General features: G+C 58.4%; 1 protein-coding gene across 3 annotated transcripts; it reads right to left on the bottom strand.

Moving 5' to 3' along the window:
* Positions 1–1384: 1384 nt before the first annotated feature.
* On the bottom strand, positions 1385–25203 carry BDKRB2 (bradykinin receptor B2). 3 transcript variants are annotated; one of them, XM_070402999.1, is made up of 3 exons: positions 25069–25203; positions 7853–7969; positions 1385–3971 (listed from the first exon to the last, which is right to left on the bottom strand). In XM_070402999.1, the coding sequence occupies exons 2-3, from the start codon at positions 7924–7926 to the stop codon at positions 2864–2866; spliced, it is 1182 nt and encodes a 393-aa protein (XP_070259100.1). In that variant the 5' UTR covers positions 7927–7969; positions 25069–25203; the 3' UTR covers positions 1385–2863. The 3 variants fall into 3 exon arrangements, with proteins under 3 accessions (XP_070259100.1, XP_070259053.1, XP_070259133.1); XM_070402952.1 differs by lacking the exon at positions 25069–25203 and adding an exon at positions 20054–20285; XM_070403032.1 differs by lacking the exons at positions 7853–7969; positions 25069–25203 and adding an exon at positions 4894–4966.
* Between the last annotated feature and the right edge of the window lie 2587 nt (positions 25204–27790).

The following is a 27790-nucleotide window of genomic DNA, read 5'->3' as shown; positions in this document are numbered from 1 at the left end:
GAGTGCCAACTCTGTACCAGGGAGGGTGCCAAACACTTTCATACACTGATTCTGTTAGCAGTTCTTTCAGGTAGATGCCATTATTACATCCCCATTTTATAGATGTAAATGTAGACTCAGAAAGGATGAGTGAGATACCCAAGACCACACAGCAAATCAGAGCCAGAGCCAGACCAGAACTGGAATCCAGGTCTGCCTGGTTCCAAAGCCTTAGCTCCTGAACACGGCCTTTTTACAGTGAAATCCGCTTTTCCGTAGTATTTACATTCTTCAAGGATGTTATTGGCTGAGGAGTAGAGACTGAGAATTGGGAGGTGGGGGTGGCTAACATTGGAGGTGAGGAGACACATAGAGATGATGACTAGACATAGAAAAAGAAGATGTCTCGGGCAACAGGTGGAATCTGAGATCTACTAGGTGAAAGGGATGAAGGAGAGGGGCCTGCCCCGAAGAGCCCAGGGTTCTGGCATGGGTAGAGGGATGGATGTGTAGATGGGGCAGTGCTATTTCTGTAGACACAGAATGCAGGTTTCACTTAATGAATGAGTGAAAGAATGAACACATGAATATGAAGAGGTCCCCAAATGGAATAGATAATGAGTTCCCCATCACTGGGAGTATGCAAGTAGTGGCTAGGCAACTGTTTAATCTGGACAATGTAGAGGACACTCCTGATGTGACAGGGAGATCAAATGAAAGGCAACTATATATATAAAAGCTTAAGCGAATGTTATGACTGGCCGGTAGCTATGATGTGCACTGACCACCAAGGGGCAGATGCTCAATGCTGCCCCCTGGTGGTCAGTGCACTCCCACAGCCAACCTCCCACAGCCAGCCAACCTCTCACAGTCCCTCCCCCGGCCGACTGGCCCCAATCGGCCCCTATCGTCAGCAAGGCTGAGTGACCCCACCTGTGCAGAAATCCATGCACCAGGCCTCTAGTATATTATAAATATATAATACAATACATACAAAAATTTATATAATATGTGTTACACACATGAATGCTGGAGTCACTGCATCTCTGTGATTCTGGAGCCTCACGGGCCCCACAGGCACCTGGTGGGAGCTTGGTAATGAGTCACCAGCATAGGAATGCAGGATGGGGCAAATATCCCAATCCCATTAGAGTTCCTTAACTTTCTACTTGAGTGTATTTCAGGATGCACATTGTAATATGTGTTCATAAGTGTACGTATTGGGTATAAGTAACTAAAATTCTTTTTCTTATAAGATACGCAACCTCAAAAGCTGATCGACAGGACAAACGCCCTAAAGTAGGTTCGGCAGGAATAGAGGGAAACCCCACGGCTTCCTTCCGACCGCGGGTGCCCCTGAGGAAGCTCAGGGTTCGGGAGCTGTAACCAAAGAAAGAAAGAAGTCTGCAAACACTCCTCCATTTATTACGGCACAGAACAGACACGTTCACACTGTCCACCCCTCTCTCCTCGTATGTGAAATGCGCCTCCTTACAAACCAACAGCTCTCGGGGGCTTTCCCGGGACAGAGGTTCTTTAGCGAGGTAGCAACACGACCCTCAGGGCGGCTCCCTCCCGTAGAATGGCCGCTGTTCGGACCACACGTGGTCTAACTGTCCGTTAGGGGCCCGGGGCTGTGACGCGGCTCTGCTCACAGGAGCCCCTTCGACCACCGCACACCCACGGATGCGTAGGGGGCCGGGCATGGCCAAGCACGGCCTCCTTCCCTTCCACTCGCAGTACGTGCGTGGCTTAGCTTCACGCTAACACTGAACGGTGGCTCCTTCTCACCCCATTCCCTTTTTCCAGCTACGAGTGCGCATGTTTCCTGGGCAGAGGGCGGTGGCCGGCAGGGGGCAAGGCTGGGAGGGGGAGGGAATCTTTCTGGCCCTCCTTCTTGTTGTAAAGTCTGCAGCTGGACGGGCAGGATTTATGGGTCAGATCCTCCTGACCCTCCGGGTTCCGGCCCCCCCAGACCCCGCTCTCTGTGCGTAAGGACACCTCACGTTTACGTAGCACCATTGTTTTCCAAAGTCCTTCTGTGCTGGTCCCCTCCTGGAATCCTCACCACCTGGTGTCACAGAGGGGGAAACCGAGGCAGGGACAAGAGGATGTGTGATGGGTGGGATGGTCGGGGAGCTGGGGCGCCAGGCTCCTCCCTGTCTGCTCTGTGCTGCACACGGGCTCTGCCTGGCCCCGTCGCAGAGCAGCCTGCGGCGGCCAAGTGCTCATGGTCCCCACGGGAACCTGCGAGCTCCTCCGAGACGGAGGCCGCGCTTCCTCTCTCCTCCCCGGGGCCACAGGGCTCAAGGCCGCGCAGACGGCAGCGCTGGGTTAGCGCTTACTGGGTTCTTCTTGGACACAGCCTCCTTGTCTCCGGGCAAGGGGAGGGACCGAATCCTGAGTCCCAGGGCCTCACCAGGGACTCTCTGAGGTCCACCTTCACTAACCGGAGAAATCCTCCTTCCAAGTCCTAGCCGAGTGGGTGAAAGAGACCCCAGGCAAGAACTCAGCCGGGCACCGGTGCTCCCGGAGCTCCGAGCTGTCACACTGGGGCAGGCGGACACCAAGGGGGCAGGAAAGCTCAGTCACCCCTGTCCTGGCCCCCAGGCCCCTCCACTCCTGGGAAGGAGCAGACGGGCTCAGGGGTGGAGCAAGGAAGACAGTAATGCTGTCGTGTTCACGGAGGCCTTGCGGGTGGACGGGGTCACCCATCCTCACAGCTGCGCTCCCTGCAGGGCCACCAGGAACCCTGCTGCTGTTGTCCGCAGACTCCGGCCCGCTGCCGGGGTCACCGAGAGGTGGCTGCCACCCTCGCCAGGCACATCCCCGGAGCAACTGTCCGTGACCCTCACCCAGGCACGGTGGCCCTGGCGGCCTCTGCTCACTGGCTGCTCCCCACCCAGCGTGGCAGTTTGTGGATCTGCCGCTCCATGGAGATGGAGGTCCGCAGCGTGCCCACGGAGCTCTCCGTCGGGCTGGGCTGGGCCGCGCAGCCCCCGCGGTGGCACAGGCGCTGGTACACCTCCCGGGATTTCTTGCGGAAGCGCTTGCCCACGATGGCGTACACCAGCGGGTTGAGGCAGCTGTTGCTGTAGGCCACGTAGGTGGAGATCTGCGTGAAGACGTCCACCACGTGCTCATCCCAGCAGCCGGAGAGGACGCCCAGGCGCAGCAGCGTGTCCAGGAAGGTGCTGATCTGGAAGGGCAGCCAGCAGACCACGAAGAGCAGCAGCACGGCCAGCACCAGCACCGTGGCCCGCCGCTCCGTCTGGATCTCCTTGAACTTCTGCATCTCGTTGTTGCGGAGCACCTGCATGATCTGCACGGTGCAGAAGGAGATGACGCCCAGCGGCAGGAGGAAGCCCACCGAGTTCAGGAGCGTGTTGGTGAACACCTCCCAGGTGCGCGAGGGGTAGGTGATGATGCAGGCCGTGACGTTGTAGCCCTCGTCCCGGTAGTCCTTCATGGTGCGGAAGGCCAGCATGGGGGAGCTCAGCAGCAGCGCGCACCCCCAGATCACCAGGCAGTAGAGCTTGGCCCAGCGCACGCCGCGCAGCCGGCCGGCGGACATGGTCTTCACCAGGGCCAGGTAGCGGTCGATGCTCACCAGCATGAGGAAGCAGATGCTGCTGTACAGGTTCATGTAGGCCATGGTGTTGACCATGCGGCACAGGGCCTCCCCGAAGAGCCAGTCGAAGTTGTTGGCGATGGTGGTGGCCCAGAAGGGCAGCCCGCAGGCCAGGATCAGGTCGGCCACGGCCAGGTTGCTCAGGTAGATCTCGGCCACGGTGCACCTGCTCTTGTGCAGGCCGAAGACGCCGAGCACGAAGATGTTCTCGAGCAGCGCCAGCACGAACAGGACCCAGAGGAAGGGCGCCTGGATGCTGTTGAGCCAGCCCAACACCTCCGCCTGCTCGCAGCCGCCACCCTGGGCGGGGGTCCCGTTGACAGGCAGCAGGGCTTGCGAGGTAATGTTGAGCATGTCAGCGCTGAAAGAAAGTAGAAGAGAGGCGGTTACACCTCCAGGTCACAGGAGGAAGGAGGAACAATGGATGCGGGAGGAGGGGCGGTCCTCGAACTGCTTGCAGAAGGCGGAGGGAGCAGTTAGGGGTGAACACAGGCCCTCTCTGCAGCCGGCCATGCTCAGACCCCGTTCAGGCACCTGACTCCCGGGCCTCGGGGGCGCCTGAAGGGACGGCTCCTGTTCCTCGTCTCGCGACTCCGAGGGGATGTTTCCTGGGCCAGCGTCCATGCCCAGCACCAGCCATCACGAGGCCTGGACCCCGGCCTCCGCAGAGCTTTTGTGATGGGAGGATCCAGAGCTCATTCCTTCTGTATTGCGTGGGCCCTTCCCAGAGCCGGTCACTGCTCAGCCTCGCGTGGTCTGGCCACAGGTCATTAATTTATTGACCAGAAACATGATATCATGCCAGACAGGGAGAGTCCAGGCTGGCTCCCAGGCCACGGCCCCTCTGCCCAGCCCTTTCTCCTGGTAGACCAGTGGTTCTCAACCTTCCTAATGCCGCGACCCTTGAATACAGCTCCTCATGTTGTGGTGACCCCCAAATCATTGTTACAAATTGAACATAATTAAAGCACAGTGATTAATCACAAAAACAACATGTAATTATATATGTGTTTTCCGATGGTCTTAGGCCACCCCTGTGAAAGGGTCGTTCGACCCCCAAAGGGGTTGTGACCCACAGGTTGAGAACCGGTGTGGTAGACGGGTAGCCGGTACATCGGGTTGTCGTTCCCCCCATCAGCACTGATAGACTGGAGCTTACATAACAGAGAGGGAGGGCAGGGGCTTGGGGGCCAGACGGTCCTCCTGGGTTCAAATCCTGGCTCATTCACTCGCTGTGTGACCTTGGGTAAGTGAATGAACCTCTCTGGACCTCAGCCACCTACCTTGTGAAAGAGGCACGAGACAGTCTACCGCTCAGGGTTGTGGTGAGGAGCTAAGGCAATGCGCAAAGAGCCCCGAGCACTGCGCGTGGTTCAACAAACAGGAATAGTTGTCCGTCCGTGCGAACCTGTTAGAACGACCCCTGTCACACTCTGGCACCCTGTGGCAGGTCGCCGCCCGGCACCGAGGACTGACTGCATCAGGAACCCAGGGCTCCCTTTGCACCCTGGCGGGTAAGACCCAGGCCTCGGGGCCGTTCGCTCTCTAGAAGGGCTGCGGCGCCGCGGCCGATTCATCTCCACCTTCAGCAAACGGCCCGCCCGGGTTTGCTTAAAAAGCCATGGTTCCAGCCGTGGCTGTGTGGGCCTGGGCCCATTGCCGGGCCTTCCTGCTTCGTTTGTGTTCTTTGCCGGGCGCGGCTGTTGCAAGATTCAAATGCAAGAGTGGGCATGAGGACCCGTTGGAAAGCTGAGCACACAGCCCAGAGGGCAGGACTAAGGAGGCGTGTGCTACTGCCCGTGGGGTGGGGAGGGAAGGCGGAAGGAGGGGGCTTTTCCTGGGCGGGTGGTTGTTGGGCAGGCTCAGGGGGAGGCATTGAGCAACAGATCCCGGGAAAGAGCTTGCTGGGTGGCTCTGGGATTCCCAGGAAAAGCCCCTCTGCTTCCCGGAGCAACTGGCCGGCTCTGGTGGGGGGGGAGGGGGTAGGGAGTAGTGGGGGGTGGGACTGGAGACCTGTGATTAAGACTCATCAACTCCCCTCTCCCCCCCTTTCCATGAGTCTGGAGTGTTCTCTGAGCCAAGCCCTGCCCCCGTTGTAGGAGCCCAGAGGGGGATACCAGTGTCCGGGCCCTGCCTGTGGCCCAGTATTGGATGAGTGCCCAGGGCGGGACGAGGGGCATAGGAACCGGCACTGGGGGAGGGGAGCAGGTTGGAGGTGACTGAAGCTGGGTGTTGGGGGATGAGGAGACAGGAAGGAGAGAGGCCAGGCCAGGCCAGGCCGAGGCCAGAGCGGGGAGCCGCTGGCGTGTTCTGGAAGGTGGACAAGCTGTTCGAGGTGGGAAGAGGCGAGAGAGGGGGCTGCACAAGGGCACACGGGCAGTCAGCCCCGGGCGGGCGCTGAGGAAGTGATGGGGCGGGAAGTGCGCTCTGGGGAGACGCCCCCTGCGGTTTTCAGACGTCCTGTCCGACAATGTGTTGGTGCGCCTCCTCCAAGGGGTGGGGTGCAGTTTCTCTCTCCGTGAGGCCCAGGGCTCAGACCGGCTTCCCAGCCCTGGTGGCAGAGGTGGGACAGTGCGTGGCACCGGAGACCCACCCTAAGTGACCTGCACTTCCTCCTCGCGATGGGGGCAGAGGTAGAGCCCTGGGGCCAGCCGTGACTGTCAGAAATACCAACCACGCTCTGGGAGCCACGACGGTCTTGTTCTGATGAAAGAAGGTGCATTCCAGCTGGGACCTGGGAGCTCACCTGGACACGCAGCCCGTCCTCCCCCTCAGGGAGCTGCCTATGACCATGGAAACCAGCGCCTCCAGCCCTTGCGTACCCACAGGCCTTTGCAAATCCCCAGCCCCCATTCCCTGTAAACTGCCCACTTAGCACAGCCTTTGGCTCCTTCCCCCTGGAATCTTTGTCCTTCTGCCCAATATAGGCAGCTGGTGTGGGGGGTGCAGAGCAGATGTTTATGGCTGACCTGCTGCTCCCATGCTGCCGGCAGGATTGGGATAAACGCTCATAATGTTCCAACCCTGTCTCTGCTTATTGGCTCGAGTAGTGGCAGGCAGCTCGGACCCATGGATTGTCCAGTTAAACGTGGACTCAGTGGCTCACCCTGGGAACACCGGCCATTGAGCCTTCCAGCTGAGGCCCCCGACATCAGGGAGCAGGGACAAGGGTCGCCCAGGGCCTTAAATTCCTGCCCTGGGCAAACAGGCAGGCTCCCTGGACAGCCCCTCTGTCCGTCCAGCCTTGGCCCATCTCTGGCAGTGGTTCTCAACCTTCCTAATGCCGCCACCCTTTAATACAGTTCCTCGTGTTTTGGTGACCCCCAATTTCATTGTTACAAATTGAACATAATTAAAGCATAGTGATTAATCACAATAACAATATGTGATTATATATGTGTTTTCCGATGGTCTTAGGCGACCCCTGTGAAAGTGTCGTTCGACCCCCAGGTTGAGAACCGCTGAGCTATAGGAACCTGCTTCCTCAGCAGCCCCACAGGGAGAGGGTCTGCAGGCCCAGCTCACAGAGACGGGCCCCCCAGAGGCTCCTTGTGGACGCTCCACAGACACTCCTCAGCCAGCAGGGTGGCCCCTGGCCGGCAGGCTCAGGGAAGCCGCAGGGCGGTCAGGAGGTGGCTACTGGGGGTGCATCTGTGGGATCAGCTACAGGCCCGAGGTCCACGCCCAGCCAAGATGGCCTCTGTCATCGTCTTTGCCGGTCACACCCACCACAGGACCTGAGGCCAGGCTGGGCCCCTCTCCCCTTTGTCTTGGCAACACTGCCCTCCTCAGGACTGACCCTCCTTTATTCCTGCTTCTGCTCAGGACAGATTCCCCCACACCCTCTCTCTCGAGGGTCCTGGCCTTCCACCAGATGTCAGCCAGGTGCTGGCCGCATCCCGTCTCCACAGTGACCTGGCGCATCTCCTTGGGACTCCTGAGTATTGACTTCAGTTTCACCGTCTTCATGTCCAAGTTCACCCAGGATAGCTCACGTATGACCACCAGAAACGTGTCCTCTTCCTGCACACCCCTCCCCTCCCCCACAGAGCCGCACACTGCCCCCGCAGGCCCAGGGGGATGCGAGCCCTGGCCTCCCAGCCCCTGGGAGGGGCTTCTTTGGATTTAACCTCACCCGTTGCTTCCCCTGTGGTCCAGGAGAGGAGGGCTGCCCTGTCCTGGGCATTCCCAGGGGGCCCCCCACCCACCGGGGAACGGGGAATGGAGGGGTCCCTGACTCACCTGAAGGAGGCCGTGGTGGGCACCAGGTCTTCATGGACAGACAGGAGCATGGGCCTCTTCCAGGGAGAGAACATCTGGACTCTGAGCGGGACGTGAGTGAGGCCTCACCTGTGCTGGCTGGAAGAGAAAGAGGGGTAAGTGGCCGGCGGGGACCGGAAAACACACGCGTGCTCCCCAAGGCGGGACCAGGTCCTGCCCTCAGCAGGTCTGCCAGGTGCTGAGTGTGGGGACGAGGAAGCCCAGGGCCTGCCCGCCAGGAGCCTGTAGTTTGGTGGAGAAGCAGATATTACTCAACTCGTCATTAAACAAGTGCCATGATCTAAGTAAAAGGCCCCAAGACAGCACCTAACACGGCCCAGAGCAGTCCTGCAGGGACACGGGCGGTTATTACGAGACTCAGGGTGACGGAGTGACCTGGTGAAGGGCGGCCTGGGTGGGGAGGAGGATGTCTGGGCGGGAGGATCAGCAGGAGCAAAGGCCCTGGGGCAGGAAGAAGCTGGTGTGAGTGCTGCTGGCCTCCCCCTCAGCCCCCCCCCCCCCCCTCCGGGGCTGCCAGGAGACGGAATTGCGGTTGGGGGGAGGGGAGCAGCGTGGGTGCAGGGAGACCCGTGAGTGGGCGTAGCCCTCCCTGGAGGCCCGGATGGTGGGGCCCGGGAGGAGGCTTCCAGGGGCGTTCAGAGAGGAAACTGACATGCCGGTGCAAGGTTGGAAACGGAGGGGCTGGGCATGAGGGGAAGGAGGTGCCAAGGCCCCTGCCCCCATGGGCTGCGCTCTCCTGGGAAGGGGAGACTGGCGTGGCTGACGCGGAGACACAGGATCAGGCGCTAAGACCTGCCCTTTAGGTGTGAGGTGCTCTGTGGCAGGTGCGGCAGGTACAGCAGGTGTGGGTGTGAGTCGTGTGCAGGGCAGGGCCTGGGCATGCACGCAGGCTCACCTGTATGTGACGGGGACGAATTAGACGGGAACTATGACAGGAACGAGGCCTTGAGCAGTGGTTCTCAACCTTGGCTGCACATTAGAATCACCTGGGAATCTTTTTAAAATCCTTATTTCTGGGCCTCATCCTCCGGAAATTCTGTTTCTTTGTTATGGGGAGGGGCCACAACATTAGTAACAAAGAAACAGAATTTCTGGAGGATGAGGTCCAGAAATCGGGATTTTAAAAAGATTCCCAGGTGATTCTAATGTGCAGCCCAGGTTGAGAACCGCTGCCTCAGAGTGTGAGGAGGGAGGTGGGTACAGAGGAGCAGCTTTAACCTGTGGCTGTCGCCACCACGTGCCTCAGGGCTGAGCTGGGCCTCGCCTGCGTCCCAGTCACAGGTGTAAGCCCTCTGCCCAGTGGGACTCCGGGCCAGAGCCTGTCTCTGCCCCTCCCATTTGGCCGCACCCCCGGGAGGGAGGCATGCCACACACTGGCCCTACCGAGGAGGACAGGGGTGCAGAGCGGTGCGGCGCCTTCCCGAGTCCCTGCTGGCAACCCTGGAGGTGGGGCTTCACCCCCTCCCGGGGCCACACCTGGGGCTCTCGCCAGGGTCCCGTGGGACCGCTCTCCTGGCTGGGCGGTGTGCAGAGCTGGGTGCGTGGGCGCACGTGCAGGTGCACGGGTGTACCCCATCTGCCTGCCCCCCTTCAGCCCTCCTCGGCGAGGGGGTCTGCGAACGCGCACAGCTGCCCCAGCTCAGCTGTGGGAGGAGGAGATAAGGCCGTGGAAATGGGTTCAGGAAATGGGAACCGGTTAGAAACAGAGAACGCGGTTGGTAAGCAGGAAGCGAGGGCAACACCGTCAATGGACACTCGTTAAGGAGCTGAGGCCACGCCTGGGAACTGCACGGACACGCTGAGAGCCGTCCTGATCCTGGAGGAGGCGGCCGGGGAGGGAGTAAGGCCAGCAGGCGGGTCACCTTGCGGCTGGGCCAGGCCTGCCCCAGGGAGAGGAAGTCCACGGGTCAGCTGTTGCGATCGTTCATTTCTCAGTAACAGTGACGGGGTGTTTTGGGTGCTAAGGTCCAGGGGGCGAGAGGGACGGCAAACCTCCCAGCCCCCCGGGGCTCCCCTCTGGCCCAGGGACCTCAGCTGCTGGCAGGGCCTCCCGTCTCCTCGTGGACAGTGACCCTGCACAGGAACCTCAGGGCCTGCGAGCATCACCTGGCCAGGACCCCAGGGCTCCCCAGGGGGCCGACCTGGCGGGGTGTCCCCAGATTTGGGGAGTCAGCCGAGCTGGCCCCTAGTGGCTTGCTAATGGCTGTAAACATTGCTCTCGTTTTCAAAGCAGAGGTGAGGCCTTTAGCTCTCCAGCTGTCCAGAGGCCGGAGGTGTGAGGGGCCGGAGAAGGGGGAGGTGGAGGCCATTCTAGGGTTTCTCTGTGTCTGTTTGGAGGTGTGTGTGCATGTGTGTGTGTGTGCATGTGTGTGTGTGCATGCGTGTGTGTGTATGTGTTTGTGTGCCCGCGCGTGTGCATGCCCACCTGCCTGCGTGGATGCCCTGGGCAGGACCTGTGTGGGAGCTGCTGAGGGCTGCCCCGGTCAGGCCACGTTCTCTGCAGACCCTGTGGGGCCACTGGGCTTCCCCTGGGGTTTGGCCAGTGGGCATCCCAGCAGGAGGCTGAGGGAGGGAGGAGAGTGAGGAGGGGCTTCCAGGGCTGGCGGTCAGGGGTCCTTGTCCGGCTGGTGATGCCACCTCTTGTGAGCTCAGGCCTCAGGCGGGAGGGCGGGCGGGCGGAGTGGGACCTTGGCTGCCAGCTCAGGCCCTGTGGTGCCCGCGCGCTGTCTGCACCTGTCACAGGCCCTCTGTGAGCATCCTCCATGTGACCCAGTGTGCCTCTTTCCCCCGGGACCCTGACTCGTGCATCCTGGGATTATCAAGTCAGATGTCAGAGAAGCATTTAAAGGAATTGGGTGGGAGAGCGTGGCATGGCGGGCACACGGGCACAGCGGGTGACGGTGGTCAGGAGCGGGGCCTGTGTGTGGCCCTGAGTCAGCCCCTTTATGCCCCCTGGCTTTCCGCAGCCACCGGGCCTGGGCGGGCCCCTGGCTGGAGCCCTGGCGCCTCCAGCTGGTGCTCTCTCTCATCTTTCAAGCCGATGTGTTGGAAGGAACCCCCAGCCTCTGACTCACTGTACACCACCTCCCTCGGGATTCTGTCCAAGAAGCTCACTTGAAAATACTGCCCTCCATGGGCTCCCATAAACCTGGGGCCGTGGAGCTGCCAGCAGCGACTTCCCGCAGCCGGAGAGGCGGCTCATTCCGCTTCCCAGGAATCCACGTCCAGGGCTGGGGCTGTGGCTGCCACGGAAGGACGCAGCTCCTGCTCAGGGGCCGCGTCTGCTGCGTACGGAGTCGGCCTTGCAGCCAAGTCCAGCCCTGTATCCGTGGCTGCCTGCCAGAGCCCGGGGTGCTTCTCAGAGCGGGGGCCGGGGGCTGGAGGGTAAGTAGCCCCAATCAGTCAGTCCCTCCTGCAACGAGGCCGCTGAGCAAAACGTCCCAGGGGGCTGGTGGGTCCCCAACACCTCTCTGGGGTCTGTGATTTCCCAGCAATGAGAGCAGGTCCCTGCCTGGGCTACCCCTAAGCCAGCCAGACTTCATCACGTTGTCCATAGTCAACGATGAGTACAATAGGCTATTGTATTTCTTAAGTTACTTACTTTATATATTTTTTATTCATTTCAGAGGGGAAGGGAGAGAGAGAGAAACACCAATGAGGAGAGAGATTCATTGACTGCTGCCTCCTGCACGCCCCCTACTGGGGATCAAGCCCGCAACCCGGGCATGTGCCCTGACTGGGAATTGAACTGTGACCTCCTGGTTCATGGTTCCATGCTCAACCACTGAGCCACGCCGGCCGGGCTGCATCCCAGTCTCTTAAAAACACACACAGTTGCTCCATAAAGAAGTGAAATCTCTCAGACCACCCAGCACGTCGGGGTCAAGGCTGGGCACCGAGGCCTCCTGAGTCATGGCTCCGGGCCCTTTCCCGACGCCTCCCCAGAATAAATGTCTTCCTGCCTGCGTGGGTGCGTGGGGGCGGGACCTCCGTGGGGAGCTGCTGAGAGCTGCCCGGGTCAGGCCGCACCTTCGGACCCTGTGGGGACCCCACTGGGCTCTCTGCCACCTGGCTGCCCGTGGGGTTTGGCCAGTGGGGGCTGCTCTGTAGGTGGTCAGAGGGTAAACCCCAGGCCACAGCGAGTCCTGGGTGGGGAAGGGAGGGCCCAGGCTGCGTGTCAGCCTCAGCAGGGGGAGTGTGGCCTCAGCAGGAGAAGGTGGCCTCCACGCAGCTCCAAGGGGTCCTTGCTCTGCAAACAGACCTGAGCTGCCTGGGGAGGGGCAGCGGGCCCTGGGAAGTGAACTCGGGTCCCGGAACCAGATTGGACCCAGTTCCACCTCGCACACACGCATGGGCCCTCCAGCATTTGGACACCAGGAGCCTGGGGTGTGTCGGAAACATTTGCAGGGGGGGAGTGGGAGGGGCGGCCTCCGGGCAGAGCCCCTCACTCGCCTGCTTTCCCAGCGGAGGTCAGAGCAGCCTCCCCGACCTGCGCCCCTCAATACCCCGGCTCCTCGTCGTCTGTTCCTTCTCCTGTTGATTGGGGATATGCTATGCTGTTCAGCGTGTTCTGTGTCTTGTCCCGGCATTGGGTTCTGTAGTTTTAATGGATGAGCAACTTTATCTGACATCCTGACACCACTCCTTCCCCTTAAAAAAAAAGTCTCCCTTTTGGTTTTAAAAGATAATATGACCACACTACAGAGCATTTAAAAATATTAAAATTTCCCAGAGTTCTGCCCTGGCCGATGTAGCCCAGTGGTTAGTCGGCTCTGGTTCAGGTCAGAGGTGACTGGGGTCGGGGGCACTTCCAGGCCTGGAGTGGCTGAGGGCCGAGCTCGAGGGGCCGTTGTAATGGGAGGGTAGGGTTCCTGTAGAGGCACTGTCCTCTTCCTCTGCCCTGAGCTCTGTCCCTGGTCACCCTGCCAGGACCCCTGGTAGCCGCGTGGAAGGCTCTGGACACTTGCATCAGGCCCCTCATTATAGACGTGGACACCGAGGCTCAGGGAGGTGGCCATTCTCCCAGGACACGGCCAGCGCGTGGCAGAGCCCAGCCTTGAACCCAGGTCCTGGAATCCTACTTTGCCCAGACCCCCTACTTTTTTTTTTATATCATTCTACACCTGCCCCCATCCCAGGCGGAAAGCAGAGCCGTGTGCTAATGTCCGGCTGTAAACGCGGTTACACCCCAAACCCCGTGCCCACAGCCCATGCCAGGCCGAGGCGGGCATCACGGAAACCCTCAGAGCTGCTGCCTTGGATGGATGGCAAAGGTGTCCTCTTCCCACTTTCCCGCATGCCCCGGGGTTTCTGTCCTGAGCAAGTAAATAATTTATAATGGGGGAGGGGAATATAGAAATTCTTGTGCCCAGCAGGCATTGCTCAGTGGTTGAAAGTCGATCTATGAACCAAGAGATTATGGTTCGCTTCCTGGTCTGGTCAGGGCACAGGCTCGGGTTGTGGGCTCGATCCCCAGCAGGGGGCGTGCAGGAGGCAGCCGATCAATGATTCTCATCATTGATGTTTCTATCTCCCTCTCCCTTCCTCTCTGAAACCAATAAAAATATATAAAACAAAAACAAACAAAAAACCAACAATAAAAACATGTTCTTACAAGGGAGCAAAAGCCAGAACCACGGGCCCAGCGGGAGTGCTTGCCAGACAAGAGGTCGCTGGGGCCGCGAAGAGCGCGCGCCCCAGCCGCAGACGCCCCGCTCCCTGGAGGGCCGGGGGCGGGGGGAGGCACGGGCCTGCTGGGGTGGGAGGAGAGGGCAGCCGGCCAGGGGCCTCCGCCAAGCTGGCTGCTGGCCCGGCTCCTTGGCCACACGCAAGTGTGTGCTGTGACCTCTTGTCACTCAGCCTGGTTTACAAAACAGAGAAAGACACAATAAACGGAGACGCTGAGCCAGCTGCAGAGCAAAACAGGCCGCGGGGCCAGAAATGCTTGGCATCTAAAGCCTCCTCACAAGATGCCCTCGGCTCTGAAGGGACCTCTACCACTGCCCGCTCGCCTCTGCGGGTGGCCTTCCTGCCCATCCATCCATCCATCCATCCATCCATCCAATTAATGCATATTCCCTTTTGCCATGCTCACGGTGAGACAGAGCAGGAAAGAGCACAGACGTGAGGGGCAGGACACAACGAATTGGGACATCAAGCCACATCCTGGTGCCGTCTTTTAAGGGCCATCTCAGATGTCACCTCCTCTGAGAAGCCTTCCCTGATCTCTCCACCAGCAGAGATCCCTCCCTCGTCTGAGACTCTCCAGCAAAGAGGTGGAAGGAGTATTGTCTGAGCTTTAGAGCCCCGGGTGCTGGGCCTGCCTCCATCACTGAGTCCCAGGTGGGACCCGGATAAACGCCTCGACACCTCTGGGCCTTCACTGGGAGAACGAGCAGTGGTGATAGCTGATTCTGGAGACCTTTGCACAAGCAGGTCCCCAGAGAGAAAATAAGCTGCCTGGGGAAGCAGTGAGCTCCCCGTCCTGAGGAGCATGCGAGCAGAAGCAATGGGATTGGCGTGCTGTGTTTCCCGGGGTTCACGTCCTCTCTCGCTGGCACCCAGAGACTCTTAAGGAGACGGGCGGAATGAGTCTCAGCACGTTCCCCTTCCCTGGGAGTGGCTCAGCCTCCCTGCCCTGCGCCCCGCAAGCTCCGAGGATCCCAGGTCCCGGCCCCACCCGGTCAGGCCTGCCCAGGTCGAAGCCACAGTCAAGTCATAGCAGCCCTGTGGCCACAGCCTCTGCCCAGTTCTGCCGCGGAAGGTGGAGCTGCTGGGGTTCCAGGGAGTCATCCAGATTCCAGGCTCTCGGTTCTGCCCACGCTCCACCTTTCCCGGGGGGGGGGGGGGGGGCGGTGTGTTTCTCAGAGCTGCCCTGCCCAGGACGGGCCGGACTCTCCAGGACCCAGGACCGGAGGAGCGGAGGCTGCAGGGTGGCCCTGAGTCCCCGCACAGGGGCCCACATCACGCCTGGACCGGGAGCCCCGCGAGGCAGGCCCGGCTGGGTTTGTCTGCCTGGGCGGCTGGGGCCGGTGCCTTAGCCACGGGGTAAAGTGGAGCTAACCCTTTCTGTGAGGGAAGGGAGATGCCGGGAGGGAGGGGCCGCGGAGGGAGGGAGAGGCGACTGTCCTTCCTGCGCCTGTGATGTCCATTTTACAGACCGGGGCCAGAAAGCGATCCATCCAAGGTCACGACTCATAAATGGGGGCCCGTGTGGTCACCCCAAGCACAAGCACACACAGACACACACACACACACACACACACAGATACACACAGAGACACACACAGACACACACACAGACACACAGACACACACAGATACACACACAGACACACAGACAAACACACACACACACACAGACACACACAGATACACACACAGGGACACACTCATAGACACACACAGACACAGACACAGACACAGACACACACAGACACAGACACAGACACAGACACACAGACACACAAACACACACAGACACACACACACACAGACACACAGATACACACACACAGACACACAGATACACACACAGACACAGATACAAACAGACACACAGACACAGACACACACAGATACATACACAGACACACAGACACACACACACACAGATACACACACACAGATACACACACAGATACACAGATACACACACACAGACACACACACAGATACATACACAGACACACAGACACACATACATACACACACACATAGATACACACAGAGACACAGACACACACACAGACACAGATACACACATACACACAAACACACACACACATACACACAGTCACACACCGATACACACACAGACACAGACACACACAGACACACACATGCACACACATGCATGCACACACACACGCACTGTTTCTTTTCTCTACTCCCACCCTGGTTGCGAGTGTTGGTCCCTCGGGCACAGGTGAGGTCCTTGCTCTCCGGAGGACCTGGTCCGGCCCAGCTTAGCTGCTCATTGCACGGCCGCTGGATCGCATTGCTCTGTGCAGTAGTGAGTTCCCTGTCACTGGAAGTGTTCAGAAAAGTCTGGGCTATGTTTTTGGTGTATTTGGACCAAGATTCCTGAAATCCTCCAGATTTAAGCCCTAGGCCTCTATGTGGCTGCCCCGTCCAACGCTGCGCCCCCTCACCCCTCAGCCTTCCTGGTTCGAGACACAAATATTGAGCTCATCTGATGCAATGGGACTGGAGATGCCAACTGCCTGTCAGGAGACCCCAGACCCAAGAACTCCTCACTCACTCGGGGCCACACTGCATGGGGGTTACTGGCATGACCCCTCCTATTTCAGGTTGGAAAGTGAAGTTCAGAAGGTCCCTGAGCCAGCAGGCCAGCCCATTGTGCAGCGCAGGGTCGGCCTCAGCCCACAGCGTGCACAGAGCGACCAGTCCCCCCTCCCCTACCCCTACCCCCACCTCCCCCTCCCCACCTTCCTCCAGCGGGGGTGGGAGAGAGCTGTGCCCTGCAGAGGAGCCACCCCGTGGACCTGCCTGGGGGTGCAGGGCCTGGGTGATCGTTTCTGTGTGAAGGCAGGTGGGGTTCCCCTTCCTGAGCCGGGGTGGAGGAGGACTGACAGGCTGACAGGCTCGGGCTTGCTAAGCTCCTGCCTTTCAGTTTGGGGACCGGAAACAAAAGCTTCGAAGGTGCCTGCTCGCTCGGCCCGCCGTGACTCGGTGCCAGAGAGAGGCCGTGCCAAGCTGCTCACCTCCCCACGGGCTCTGCTGGAAGCGGGGCCAGGAAAGGGCCCTCACCTCTCCGCGCCTCGGTTTCCTAGCGGTGAAATGGGTAGATTGTTCACAGGCGCCCGATCAGCGTCAGGGATCATTACAATTAGTAGGAGCCTGTGGCCCATGAGACGCCACTTGGGGCTCCAGCCTCCGGCTGCCCGGCCCAGTTCCTGCCGGAGCCCACGGGGCCCAGACAACAGGACCACCACCTGGTCAGCAGGCGCCTACGGGCCAGGGCCAGACCGCGGAGCCAGCGGGGGGCTGCCAGACGCCCTCTCTGAAGAAGGTCGGACGGGGGAGGGTGGAGTGCCCCCCAAGACTGTCTCCAGAAAATTCAATTTTTAGATAATTCAGTGAAGCAAATCAAGAACCTCAAAAAAAAAAACAAAAAACCTGCCACTTCCTTTTTGGTTGGTATTTCTGAAAATAATCCGCAGGACAGGGAAAGGGGAGAGCTGCTTAGCATCTTGTAAATGAGGAAAACACGAAAGCCAGGGAACTCGTTACATATGTGGGAAATGATGCGCCAAAGAATTCGCCAAAAAACAGAGAACACTTCTGGTACCGAGTCGAGTGGAAAAAAATAAAATAAAAGCCGGGCACTAAATTGCAGGAGGACGCGGTAGGGAGAACCCCGGAAGGCAACATGCCCGATTACTGCTCTCGGTGGTCGTCTGGGAGGCTGGGCTTTTCGTTTTTGTTTTTATTGTTAATTCTTTGTAATAGCCTCCAATTTTTCTATGAAGAACATGTCTTACTTTTGTAATAAAAATGTGTAAATAAGCCAAGTGCTTTCTCCGATCCTTTCAAAACAGAGTGAAATACGGGCTAGTTTATGTAAGAAAGATAATCAGCCAACTCCTGCTCCAAGAAGGACTTGCTTACATGAAAAACCGGTAAATATTTGCACAATCCTGTGTTCATTTCCGGGGAAACGCTCGAGTATTTACGAATGTTTCTTCAATGGTTTTCTGTTTCACTCGACCACCCGGGCCCTGAGCGGGTGGAGTCAGTGGGCTTCTAGCCACCCAGGGAGAAGCTGGGGAGCCGAGGGAGGGGAGGGTTCCCGCTGGGCTGCGGAAGCACGCATCGTCCCCCGGTTTGAGCTGAATGTGGGGGTCCCCGTGAAACAAAGGAAGGGGCAGAGGCAAGCCCTCTGTGGCCTGGTTTAGGTCCCTGAGGGGTTTTTCCTGATGGTTCCAGAGATAACACGGTTGAGCCCTTTGCCCTGTGGGCACCTTTCTGCTGCCCCCACCCACTCAGGGCCACTCAGGGCCACCCCTGTTTCTCTGCTGAGCCTGTCGGGGCCCTTGTTGGGGTCTGAAGTCTCTGCTGCTGCAGAAACCCGAAGCTGGCTGGTGTTTCTTCCTCGGTATGTTGCCTGCCGCTTCCCCGGCCCCCACCTCTGGCATTGTCTCCCTCGCTACCCTGTCAGGCCTGCTGCGTAACAAAAGAGCCTGGGTGATCCATCACACAGGGCCGTTCAGATCCCAGCTCTGCCATTTGTTAACAATGTGACTTTGAGGGCACCTCCCTGAGGACCCCCCACCTGTAGGACAGGGAGCATTATCGCCAGCGTGCAGGTGGTGTCCAGGACCCCGCAAGACCCCCCCTGGCCCCCAGGATCTCGCTAGCCCTCAGCTCCCTTCCCTGCCTCAGGATTAACGGTCGCCTCCCCTCTCCCCAGATCCACAAACTGTTCTGTGGAGTGACTGGCCCGGGTGAGCCCAGGCCCTCAGCCAGCACCGTCCAAGCGGCTCTTGGAAAAACGTCAGGGTCTGATACTCATCCTCACAGTAAGCCCATCGCCGGGGGCACACAGGCGTCCAGTTGGGCAGGTAGCTCAGGCTCCCAGCAGCATCTGCAGCCCCAGCCCCTCCTGCTCCCTCTGCATCGGCCTGAGCACCCTCAGGGGTCCTAGCTACACCTTTACCTGTCGGGCAGGTGCAGTGTCCTCCTGGGAAGACCCAGCCCAGGTCCCAGCTCAGCTCTCCGACTCCCTGTCTCACCCTGGAGCCAATTTCCTCGACTCTCACGTGGGGACACCGCCCTGCCTAGCCGGTTGGTCTGTGGGTACTTGGGCAGTTTTGGGTGGCACAGCTGCCCAGAGGTGGGGCTGAGCTAGACTTCCGTGTGCGCTGGGCAGTCCCAGGCCCTGCCCACCCCACTGTACCCCTCCCTCATTTGGACCCACCCTCGCTTTCCCTGGTCCTTCAGGAGAAAGAACTCGAAACCTGCCCACAAAGACAGTTTGGACGTGGACGTTCTAGATGTGTCACAAGCTGGCTGTGGGGACATGCAGGCTGCAGAGAGGCAGTGTGTGTGTGTGTGTGTGTGTGTGTGTGTGTGTGTGTGTTTATATATATACTAGAGGCCTGGTGCACGAAATTCTTGCGCGGGTAGGGTCCCTAGGCTGGCCAGCAATCAGGGCCAATTGGGCCTTCTGGCTGCTGGCTGGGGCCTTCCTTGGTTCTGAGCCGCCCCCTGGTGGTCAGTTCATGTCATAGCAAGCGATTGAACTCCCAGTTTCCTGGTCAAACTCCCAAGGGGACAGTTTGCATATTAGGCTTTTATATATATAGATGTGTGCTGTGTCTGCGTGTGTGTATGGGATATGTGTATGTGTGTGCATTGATGTATATGTGTGTATGCATGTGTGTATGCATATATATATTCTTCTCTTCTAAGGATTATCTTTCAAATTTTAACAAACGTGTTAAAACTTGTATCTATGCCCTGACCAGTTTGGCTCAGTGGATAGAATGTCGGCCTGCGGACTGAAAGGTCCCAGGTTCGATTCCAGTCAAGGGCGTGTACCTTGGTTGTGGGCACATCCCCAGTGGGAGGTGTGCAGGAGGCAGCTGATCGATGTTTCTCTCTCATCGATGTTTCTAGCTCTCTATCCTTCTCCCTTCCTCTCTGTAAAAAATCAATAATATATATATATATAAAAAAAACTTGTATCTAACTATTAGCATCAAGAGTAGGAAAAAGGCCAAGGCCGGTTTGGCTCAGTGGATGGAGCGTCGGCCTGCGGACTCAGGGGTCCCGGGTTTGATTCTGGTCAGGGGCATGTGCCTGGGTTGCGGGCACATCCCCAGTGGGAGATGTGCAGGAGGCAGCTGATCGATGTTTCTAACTCTCTATCTCTCTCCCTTCCTCTCTGTGGAAAATCAATAAAATATATTTAAAAAAAAAAAGTAGGAAAAAGAGCTATTTTTCTGGGTATGATAAATCTTTAGCACATTTTCCTTCCCTCCAACCTCCTCCTTCCCACTTTCAGATTTAATTACAATACTGAGAAATTTTAGTTCCAGGTCATTACCTAATTTCTTATGTCTTTTCTTTTTTAAGTTTCCTTTCTAACAGTTATTAACCTTCATAATCACATTACAGCCAATTTGTTAGCCATACCTTAGAATTCAACTGGTTTCGTTGATCGCACTAATTTTTTTCTATAGCACGTCTTTTTCTCGAATTATTTGATGGGCTTAATTTTGAGTTTGGCTGGAAAGTGCAATCTCAGATGCTTCTGAGAAAACCAGAGAGCCTCGGAGTCCACGGCTGGTGTCACCCCTGCAGGCGTGTTCAAGGTGCGCAGTGGGCGCCACGCTCGGGCCTGGTTCCGTCTTTTCCCCGGAGGGACTTCCAGCTGGATGGGGGAGGCAGAACACAATGGGATGCTTCTCAGAACCTTGAGACCCAAGTGCATCTCCGATGGAGCTTGGCTGGGAGCTCCGAGGGCCTGTGCTCTCAGGGAGAGGGTGTCTGTCAGTCCTGAGAAGAGCTGGGAGTGGCAGCGATGGAACGTCTGTGCCAGGGCTTGGGGACCCCACATCGCTTGGCTGTGGGGACTAAGAGGAGGCGGCGTCAGGGAGGGCGGCATTAGGCCCAGGGCAGAGGCAGGGTCTGAGTTGCTCTCAAGTTTGCTCCCCTTAGAAAGCCCTTTGTTAAGGCAGTTTGCCTCAAAGTGTGGACGGAGAACCCCTGCTTCTGTCCCTGGACATGTTAGCAAGTCTTTGGGCACCCAGACCTCCAAGTCAGGGTCCCAGGGGAGGGCCTGGCGTCTGCGTGGGGGACTGACCTCCAGGTGACTCCGGGGCACGACACAGTTTGGAAATGACCGGTCTTTCCCCATCAGGCCACACCGCCCTGGAGCATGGTCACTCGGGGACCCCACAGGAAAGAGCAGGGGACGTGATGTCATGGGTACAAATCAGCACAATAACAAACACAGAAGCCGGGGCCCCACACTCTACAGCTTACAACATCCCACAAGATGTCCTCACAGACTCTGCTGGTGCTCACAGGTGGGCCCCTGAGGCTCAGAGAAGCAAAGCGACTTGCCAGAGGTCACTCACGTAGCGTGTGGGCTTGGGGTGGGGTCTGGAAGCCAGTTCTCTGCGCCCCATCTCACAGCACCCCACTGGCCAGGGAGATCAGAGAGGCCCAAGGCACTGGGGGTGGGAAGGAGGGAAGTTGGAGCCTGCAGAGAAGTGTGTCTGGGCTCCTGCTGGCACCACCCCTGGGTGCCTGGCCTCGGGAACCCCCAAGCCTTAGTGACCCCCCTGCGGGGCAGAGACCACACCTCTGATAGTCCCGGGCTCTTTTCCTGACCCCAAAGGCCACCCGTCTGCTAGGTGCACACCTGCAGGGAGCCCAGCCACTGCTGCCTCTGCACCTGCCTCATCTGAGCTAACCTCCTCCTGGCCTCAGAGATGGGGAGGGTGAGCTCCTGTGCAGTTGGGAAAGCTGAGGCTCAGAGAGCGTCGCTAGCCAATACGCGGTCAGATTCGAGCCCAGAGCCTGTGTTATTCCAGCCTGCTTTGTGCTGTGATGTTTTCTCGGGGGCGGGCTCACATTTTTCTAGCCTCCAGAACCGTAAAGATCCCACTGTGATGACAGAGCCAAAGAAATGCCTGACTCCTGGGGTTTGTTCTGGAAATTGTGTTTTGATGAAAGTGTTTTAGAGATTGAGCTCAGAGAGGAGCAATAAAGACTAGAATTATCAGTCCAACTCCAAGAAACAGAAAGTGGACTGTTGTTCAGTGGGAGAGGAGTTTAGCTTCAGTCTAAAGAACTTTTTTTTATATCCTATATAATAAAAGCCTAATATGCTAAGTGCCTGGTCGTCCAGTCATCCTTTCAAACAATCAAAGCGTAATATGCTAACGATATGCTAAGGCCGCTCAATCACTCGCTATGACATGCACTGACCACCAGGGGGCAGAGAGTTGACCAGTCGACCAGTCACTATGACATACACTGACCACCAGGGGGCAGACACTCCCACCAGTAGGTTAGCTTGCTGCTGGGGTCCGGCCAATCGGGACTAGCAAGATGGGCCAGACATGCCCTGGAGCCCTCTCGCAGTCCCTCCCATGCTGGCCAACCTCTCATGTCCCTCCCCGGCCCCAATCGTGCACCGGTGGGGTACCTCAGCCTCACCTGCACCCTCCTGCAATCCGAGACCCCTTGGGGGACCCCTCGGGGGATGTCAGAGAGCCGGTTTTAGCCTATTCCTGCAGGCCAGGCCGAGGGACCCCACTGGTGCACAAATTCGTGCACCCGGACTCTGATATATATATATTTGTTTTTTTCATTGATATCAGGGAGGAAGTGAGAGAGATAGAAACATCAATGATGAGAGAGAATCATTGATTGGCTGTCTCCTGTACACCCCCTACTAGAAGAGGGGGGATGGAGCCCACAACCCAGGCATGTGCCCTTGGCCAGAATCAAACTTGGGACCCTTTAGACTGCAGGCTGACCCTCTATCCACTGAGCCAAACCGGTTAGGACTAAAGAACTTTTTAACAGGACAGCTGTCCCAAGACGGAGTGAGCTACCCAGAAAACAGTGAGCTCCCCATCCCTGGGAGCATGTGCGCTGAGAGGGCTCCCCAGGGGTCAGGCATGCCTGGACCAGGTGGCATTGGAAGCGATGCACTTGGGGATCAAGTCTTGGTAAGTTCCCATCTTTTGACTCATGGCCCTGAGACACTCCAAGTGCCTCTGGCTCCTCAAAGCAACTCGCAGGCCTGCTCTGTCAGCGTTTCTCTTTTCTCTTAAATAGAATTTATGTTTCACAGCAGTTTTAGGAACACAGAAACACTGGGCCCCTGCTCAGTGTCCGGGAAATGCCTCGACAGAGGTTTCCCATGTACCTCCAGCCCCCAGCCGAGTGGCACATTTATGACAATCAGTGAACCTGCACTGACATGCCACCATCACCCCAAGTCCACGGCTGACACTGCGCTTCGCTCGTGGTGCTGTACCGTCTGTGGGTTTGGACAAATGCACAATGACATGTGCCTACCATTGCAGCATCACACAGTAGTGTCACTGCCCTAGCAAGCCCAGGTGCTCCACCTGTTCCTCCCTCCCGCTCCCCAGCTGGCAACCACTGGCATTTTCATTGTTTCCACTAGAGGCCCGATGCAGGAAATGTGCAAGGGGCTCGGCCCTCACAGCCCTAGCGGCCTCACAGCCCTGCGGCCCCGAGGCTCCGCCCACTGGTCTTTCTGGAAGGTCATTCTGGAAGGTTGTTCCGCCGTCAGGTCTAATTAGCATATTAGCTCTTTATTATATAGGGTGGTTTTGCCTTTCCCAGCGTGTCATATAGTTGGAATCCCACAGCACGTGGCCTTTTCAGTCTGGCTTCTTTCACATAGTGATATACTTCGTGTGCTTTTCAGGGCTTCTCTGTGGCCAATGTTCGTTTATCTATCTGTCCACCCATCCATCCATCCATCCATCCATCCACTCATCCATCCATCCATCCCTCAGTCCGTCCCTCCGTCCCATCTAGTCATTGAGCAATACTGACAGAGCCAGCTCTGTGGTAGGCACCGTTCTCCGTGCTGAGGAGACAGCTGTGAACAGACAGACAAGGTCTCTGCTTCATTCTGGAAGCCAGAGTCCCCGGGTGGATGTGTACGCACTCTGCCCTGCCCGGGTGGGCTCCTCCCTGACCACGAGGCAGCCCAGGTGAGAGCGGCAGCCCTTGGCGTCACCCTCAGACCCTTCTGAACGTCTATTCGGACACAGTGTTAGCAGAGACCACGTGGCATAGCTACTCCCCTGCTCGGTCTCATCAGCCAGCACCTTATCCCAACCCTCAGTCTCAGCACCCACTCACTCACCTGCACCCCCTGTTTGTAAGTGACAGGTCCTTGTCCCGGGGGCTGAGGCATTTCCCTAGACACTATACTCAGCTTCCTCATCTCGGCTGCAGGAGCAGGAGACCTCAGGGGTGTTGTGGGTTCAGGGCAGAGCTGGGTGGAGACCCCGGGGTCCTGCGTGTGGAGTCAGCATGGGGGCCTTCTAGTTTCCAGTGTTTTCCAAACCCCTTTCTCCTGGCCGCTCCCCACCTGCTGGACTCCCGCCCCTGGAGTCCTCAGGGAAGGAGGTAGGAGGCGGGGCTGGCCCAGGGCCCCCCTGCCCCACACTTGGGCCAGAGCTTGCGCTTCCTGCGGCTGCAGGAGCCAGGCAGCCTGTGACTCAGGGAGGCACATTCTAACCTGCCCCGGAGAGCAACGCCCACCCATCGTCCAGCGGCCCAGGCCCGTGACCCTACCCGTCCTCAGCAGTTCTAATAACCGCTACCACGTACTGAGCACCGACTGCATACGCATGTGGCGCTTCGCAGGCAGGAGCCCATCTCTGTCTTCACAGCCACCCTGCCAGGCCATCTTTATGGCTCAAGACATGGGAGGAAATGTGGCCAAAAGTGTCAGGCGGGGGATGGAGATAGGGCAGGGACCCCCACCCAGGGCTGGATGCAAAGCCCGCGCTCTCTGTCCCTCTGTCTTGCTCCAGGAGGGGGTTGGGGGGCGGGGGGCGGAGAGGCGAGAACATTAAAATCACCACCTCAATGCACATCAGCCAACAGTTACACACTCCTTTCCTCCTCCACTGATCACACCCCGGCCGCCCGGGCAGAACGCCAGCAGAGCACTTTGCACACAGAGAAACCAAGGCTCAGAGAGGTTAGCAATGTGTCCCAGGTCACACAGGGCCGGTGAGCGACGGCAGAGTCCTGAGCGAGGAGCCACCCCCACCCCCGCTGCACCCCCTGGACTGAACCTCTCTGTCCAAGGCACCCCGGATGGAGCGTAAAAATCAACCGAGGCTGTCCTACACGGCTCACACACGTGCACGCGCGAGCACACACACACACACACACACACACACACACACACACGTGCCGCCTGTCGCCCCGATTCAGGAAGAGGGCAAACCCAAAGCAAACAAGCCAACTCCTCCGGCTAGAAGCCCTTCTTGTCACTAGTCGGACCGGACGGGGCAGGAGGGGAGGTTTCCCCAAACTCAGCCCCTGCGACGCCCACCCGCCCCCTTCCCTCTGGCTGGGCTGCCTGTCCTCCCAGCAAAGGCGCGGCGGCGGACCGGCGCCGGGCGGGCACCCACCTTGTCCGGAGGGAGCTGCGCGTGCACCTCGGGCGGTCGCTCCCCGGTCCTGGTCCGGCGTCGGGCAGGGCTGCCCGATGTCCCCTCCTCTCGGAGGAGCTGCAGGGGAGCTCGAGTGCTGGCAGGAACAGCTCATCTTTCAAGGGCTGGGCTGTGACGTCATCGCCCTCCTGGGCACTTCCTCCCCCCACTCCAGCCCAGCCCCGCCGCCCGCCTGCCCAGCCTCTGAGCCGGGCGGGCTGCAGTTTCCAAACCCAGGTTCCCGGGGCCAGGTGGGGCGGGCGGCTGTCCAGGTTTCCGCAGGCCTCTGAGCTCTGAGAGCTCGGGGAGCCCCCGGAAGACTGTCCAGGTCGGCCCAAGGAATGTTCTATTGTGAGGACCCTGGCTGCCCCCGGAGCCTCGGAGCAGCATTGGACGTAGTCCTGAAAGGTATCTAGCTGTCGCTCTGAGGCAGGCCCCTTACTAAGCCCAGGACTCTGCTGCGCTGGGCATTCCCTCCCTGGTCCTCCCAGGAGCCAGGCCGCCTGTGGCTGGGTCTGTGTGTACCCTCCCTGCGGCCCCCTTTTGCAGCTAAATGAGATCGTAGGTGTGGACGGTGGCTGCTTGGCGGGTGAGCCCGGTAGGAGTGCTCTTGCCGCTGGCCAGGCACACTCTGTGAGTGAGCACAGCACTGATTGCTTATCAGGCTATTCCCTGCAGGGCTGTTTTGGGCCTGAGTGTAGGTGTAAACAGACGGTGGCCAGGAGGGCAGGGCAGTTGGATGATTTTTATGCCGTATCTGCCTCCCGTGGGGTGAGGGCAGCACGAACTCAGGAACCCCTTTCCCGCTCTGTTTTCTGGCGAGCTCCCCGGGGAGGTCCCCCGCCCTGCTCCACAGACTGGCTTGCCCAGCTTCTCTTCGGAGACTTGCTGACAATTCCCAGCACTTAGCACTCCCGGAAGCAGAAAACTGCAAAGCAAAGGGGCTTCAAACTTTTTTTTTTTTTTGTAAGAAGCTCTTAAGCATGGCTCAGTGGTTGAGCATCGACCTACGAACCAGGAGGTCACAGTCAGGGCACATGCCTGGGTTGCAGGCTCCATCCCCAGTGTAGGGCGTGCAGGTGGCAGCCGGTCAATGATTCTCTCTCATCATTGATGTTTCTATCCCTCTCTCCCTCTCCCTTCCTCTCTCTGAAATCAATAAAAATATTTTAAAAATAAAGAAACTCTTAAAGCCTTTCCTTCAAAAGAGAAGGACTAAAGTGGGCGTGGAGGAGCTGGGAGCGACAGGAGGGGCCGACCCCGGCTGCTCAGGGAACTTCTCTGATCCATGTCTTGAAATCTGACTCTGTCATCACACGGATGGGGAGGCTGAGCCCCAGAAAGGCTTACCTGGAGGCTTGGGATCTGGGCCTGGTGCGTGGGACCACCCCCCATTGGCCCTGTGGTGGAGAGCCCCTATACCTCAGACCTCGCAAAATTATTCGGATTGGCCAACCCACAGGGAGCCCGAGAAGCCTGGCTGATTACAGGACGTGAGCTGCTCCCTGCAGCTGGCTGTTACCCTGCCCTGGGTGCCACCCCTTATGTGGTTCTGCCTGGAAGCCTTCTCTCATTTGGGACTAAAGTAACAGAAAGCCCTGCCTTTCTTCCATCCAAGTGCCATTGTGTGGCGTCCTGACATCTAAAGATCTTTATATCATATAAAACCATGACCACCTACACTTGTATCTACCCAGTCATCCAACTAACCATCAATCCATTTATCCATCCATCCATCCATTCATCCATCCATCCATCCATCCATCCACCCATCCACCCATCCATCCATCTATCCATCCATCCATCCCTGCATCCATCCATCCATCCATCCATCCATCCATCCATCTCTACATCCATCCACCCACCACCCACTCATCCAGCTACACACCCACTCTTTTCTCAGATGTCTACACAGCTGGCTGTTCACTATTAGGGAGAAGTAAACAAGTCAAACACACCCATGCCTGGGAGGAGCCCCCACTGGGCCAGTCCCCTGTTTGGGGCTGAGCCTGGGTGGGAACCATTTCAAAAGGGGATCCTTATGGACGCAGTAACACCTCACACTCGTTAATATCTGGATCAGCGTGTCTTTTGTACATAGAAAAGTTGGCTGAACCCTTCCTGCAAAATCTTGGCAGCCACTGACTCATTATCCCTCTCACATTCAGTCCGCTCTCCTGGGGCCTGCGGGCTCAGCCCTGCCCAGACTCCAGCTCCAGCCCGCCCAGCTCACTCAGAGGAAGAGGAGGGACCACGCTACTCCTGCAGAACCCCGACAGCCTCCCCCCGGGGTTTCCTCAACCCGTCCCGTCCCCAGAGGCAGCCCCAGCCCTGGGCACAGACCCAGCTGTCATTCCTGGGGGGTGCCCAATGCTCAGGGCCCCTTTGTGTGGCGCACTGAGAACCTGCCCTCTGCCCTCTGGCCCCTCCAACTTCCGGCCCCGCCCCGAAGCATTAGCCTCACGGAAGCACCCCACAGAAGCACCTCACGCTCCTGAATTCAGCAGGATGGCACATGGCTCCGGCCCCTCACAGGTGCTGTCATCTCTGCCCGGAGTGTCCTGTCTCTGCTTCGCTTGGTGGCTCTTGCCCTTCTCCTAAGAGGCTGCCCAGGGCCCTTTCCTGGTGTGCGGGTCAGGGTCCTGGTCCTTCTGCACTCAGCAGCCTGGTTTCCTCCGTGCCCTGTGGACGTGAGCTCCAC

Source organism: Myotis yumanensis, unplaced genomic scaffold (genome assembly GCF_028538775.1).
Source record: "Myotis yumanensis isolate MYYU_CA2020_CCGP unplaced genomic scaffold, mMyoYum1.0.hap1 SCAF_1, whole genome shotgun sequence".
NCBI classification, from domain to species: Eukaryota; Metazoa; Chordata; class Mammalia; order Chiroptera; family Vespertilionidae; genus Myotis; species Myotis yumanensis.
This window is presented reverse-complemented; position numbering and strand designations above follow the sequence as displayed.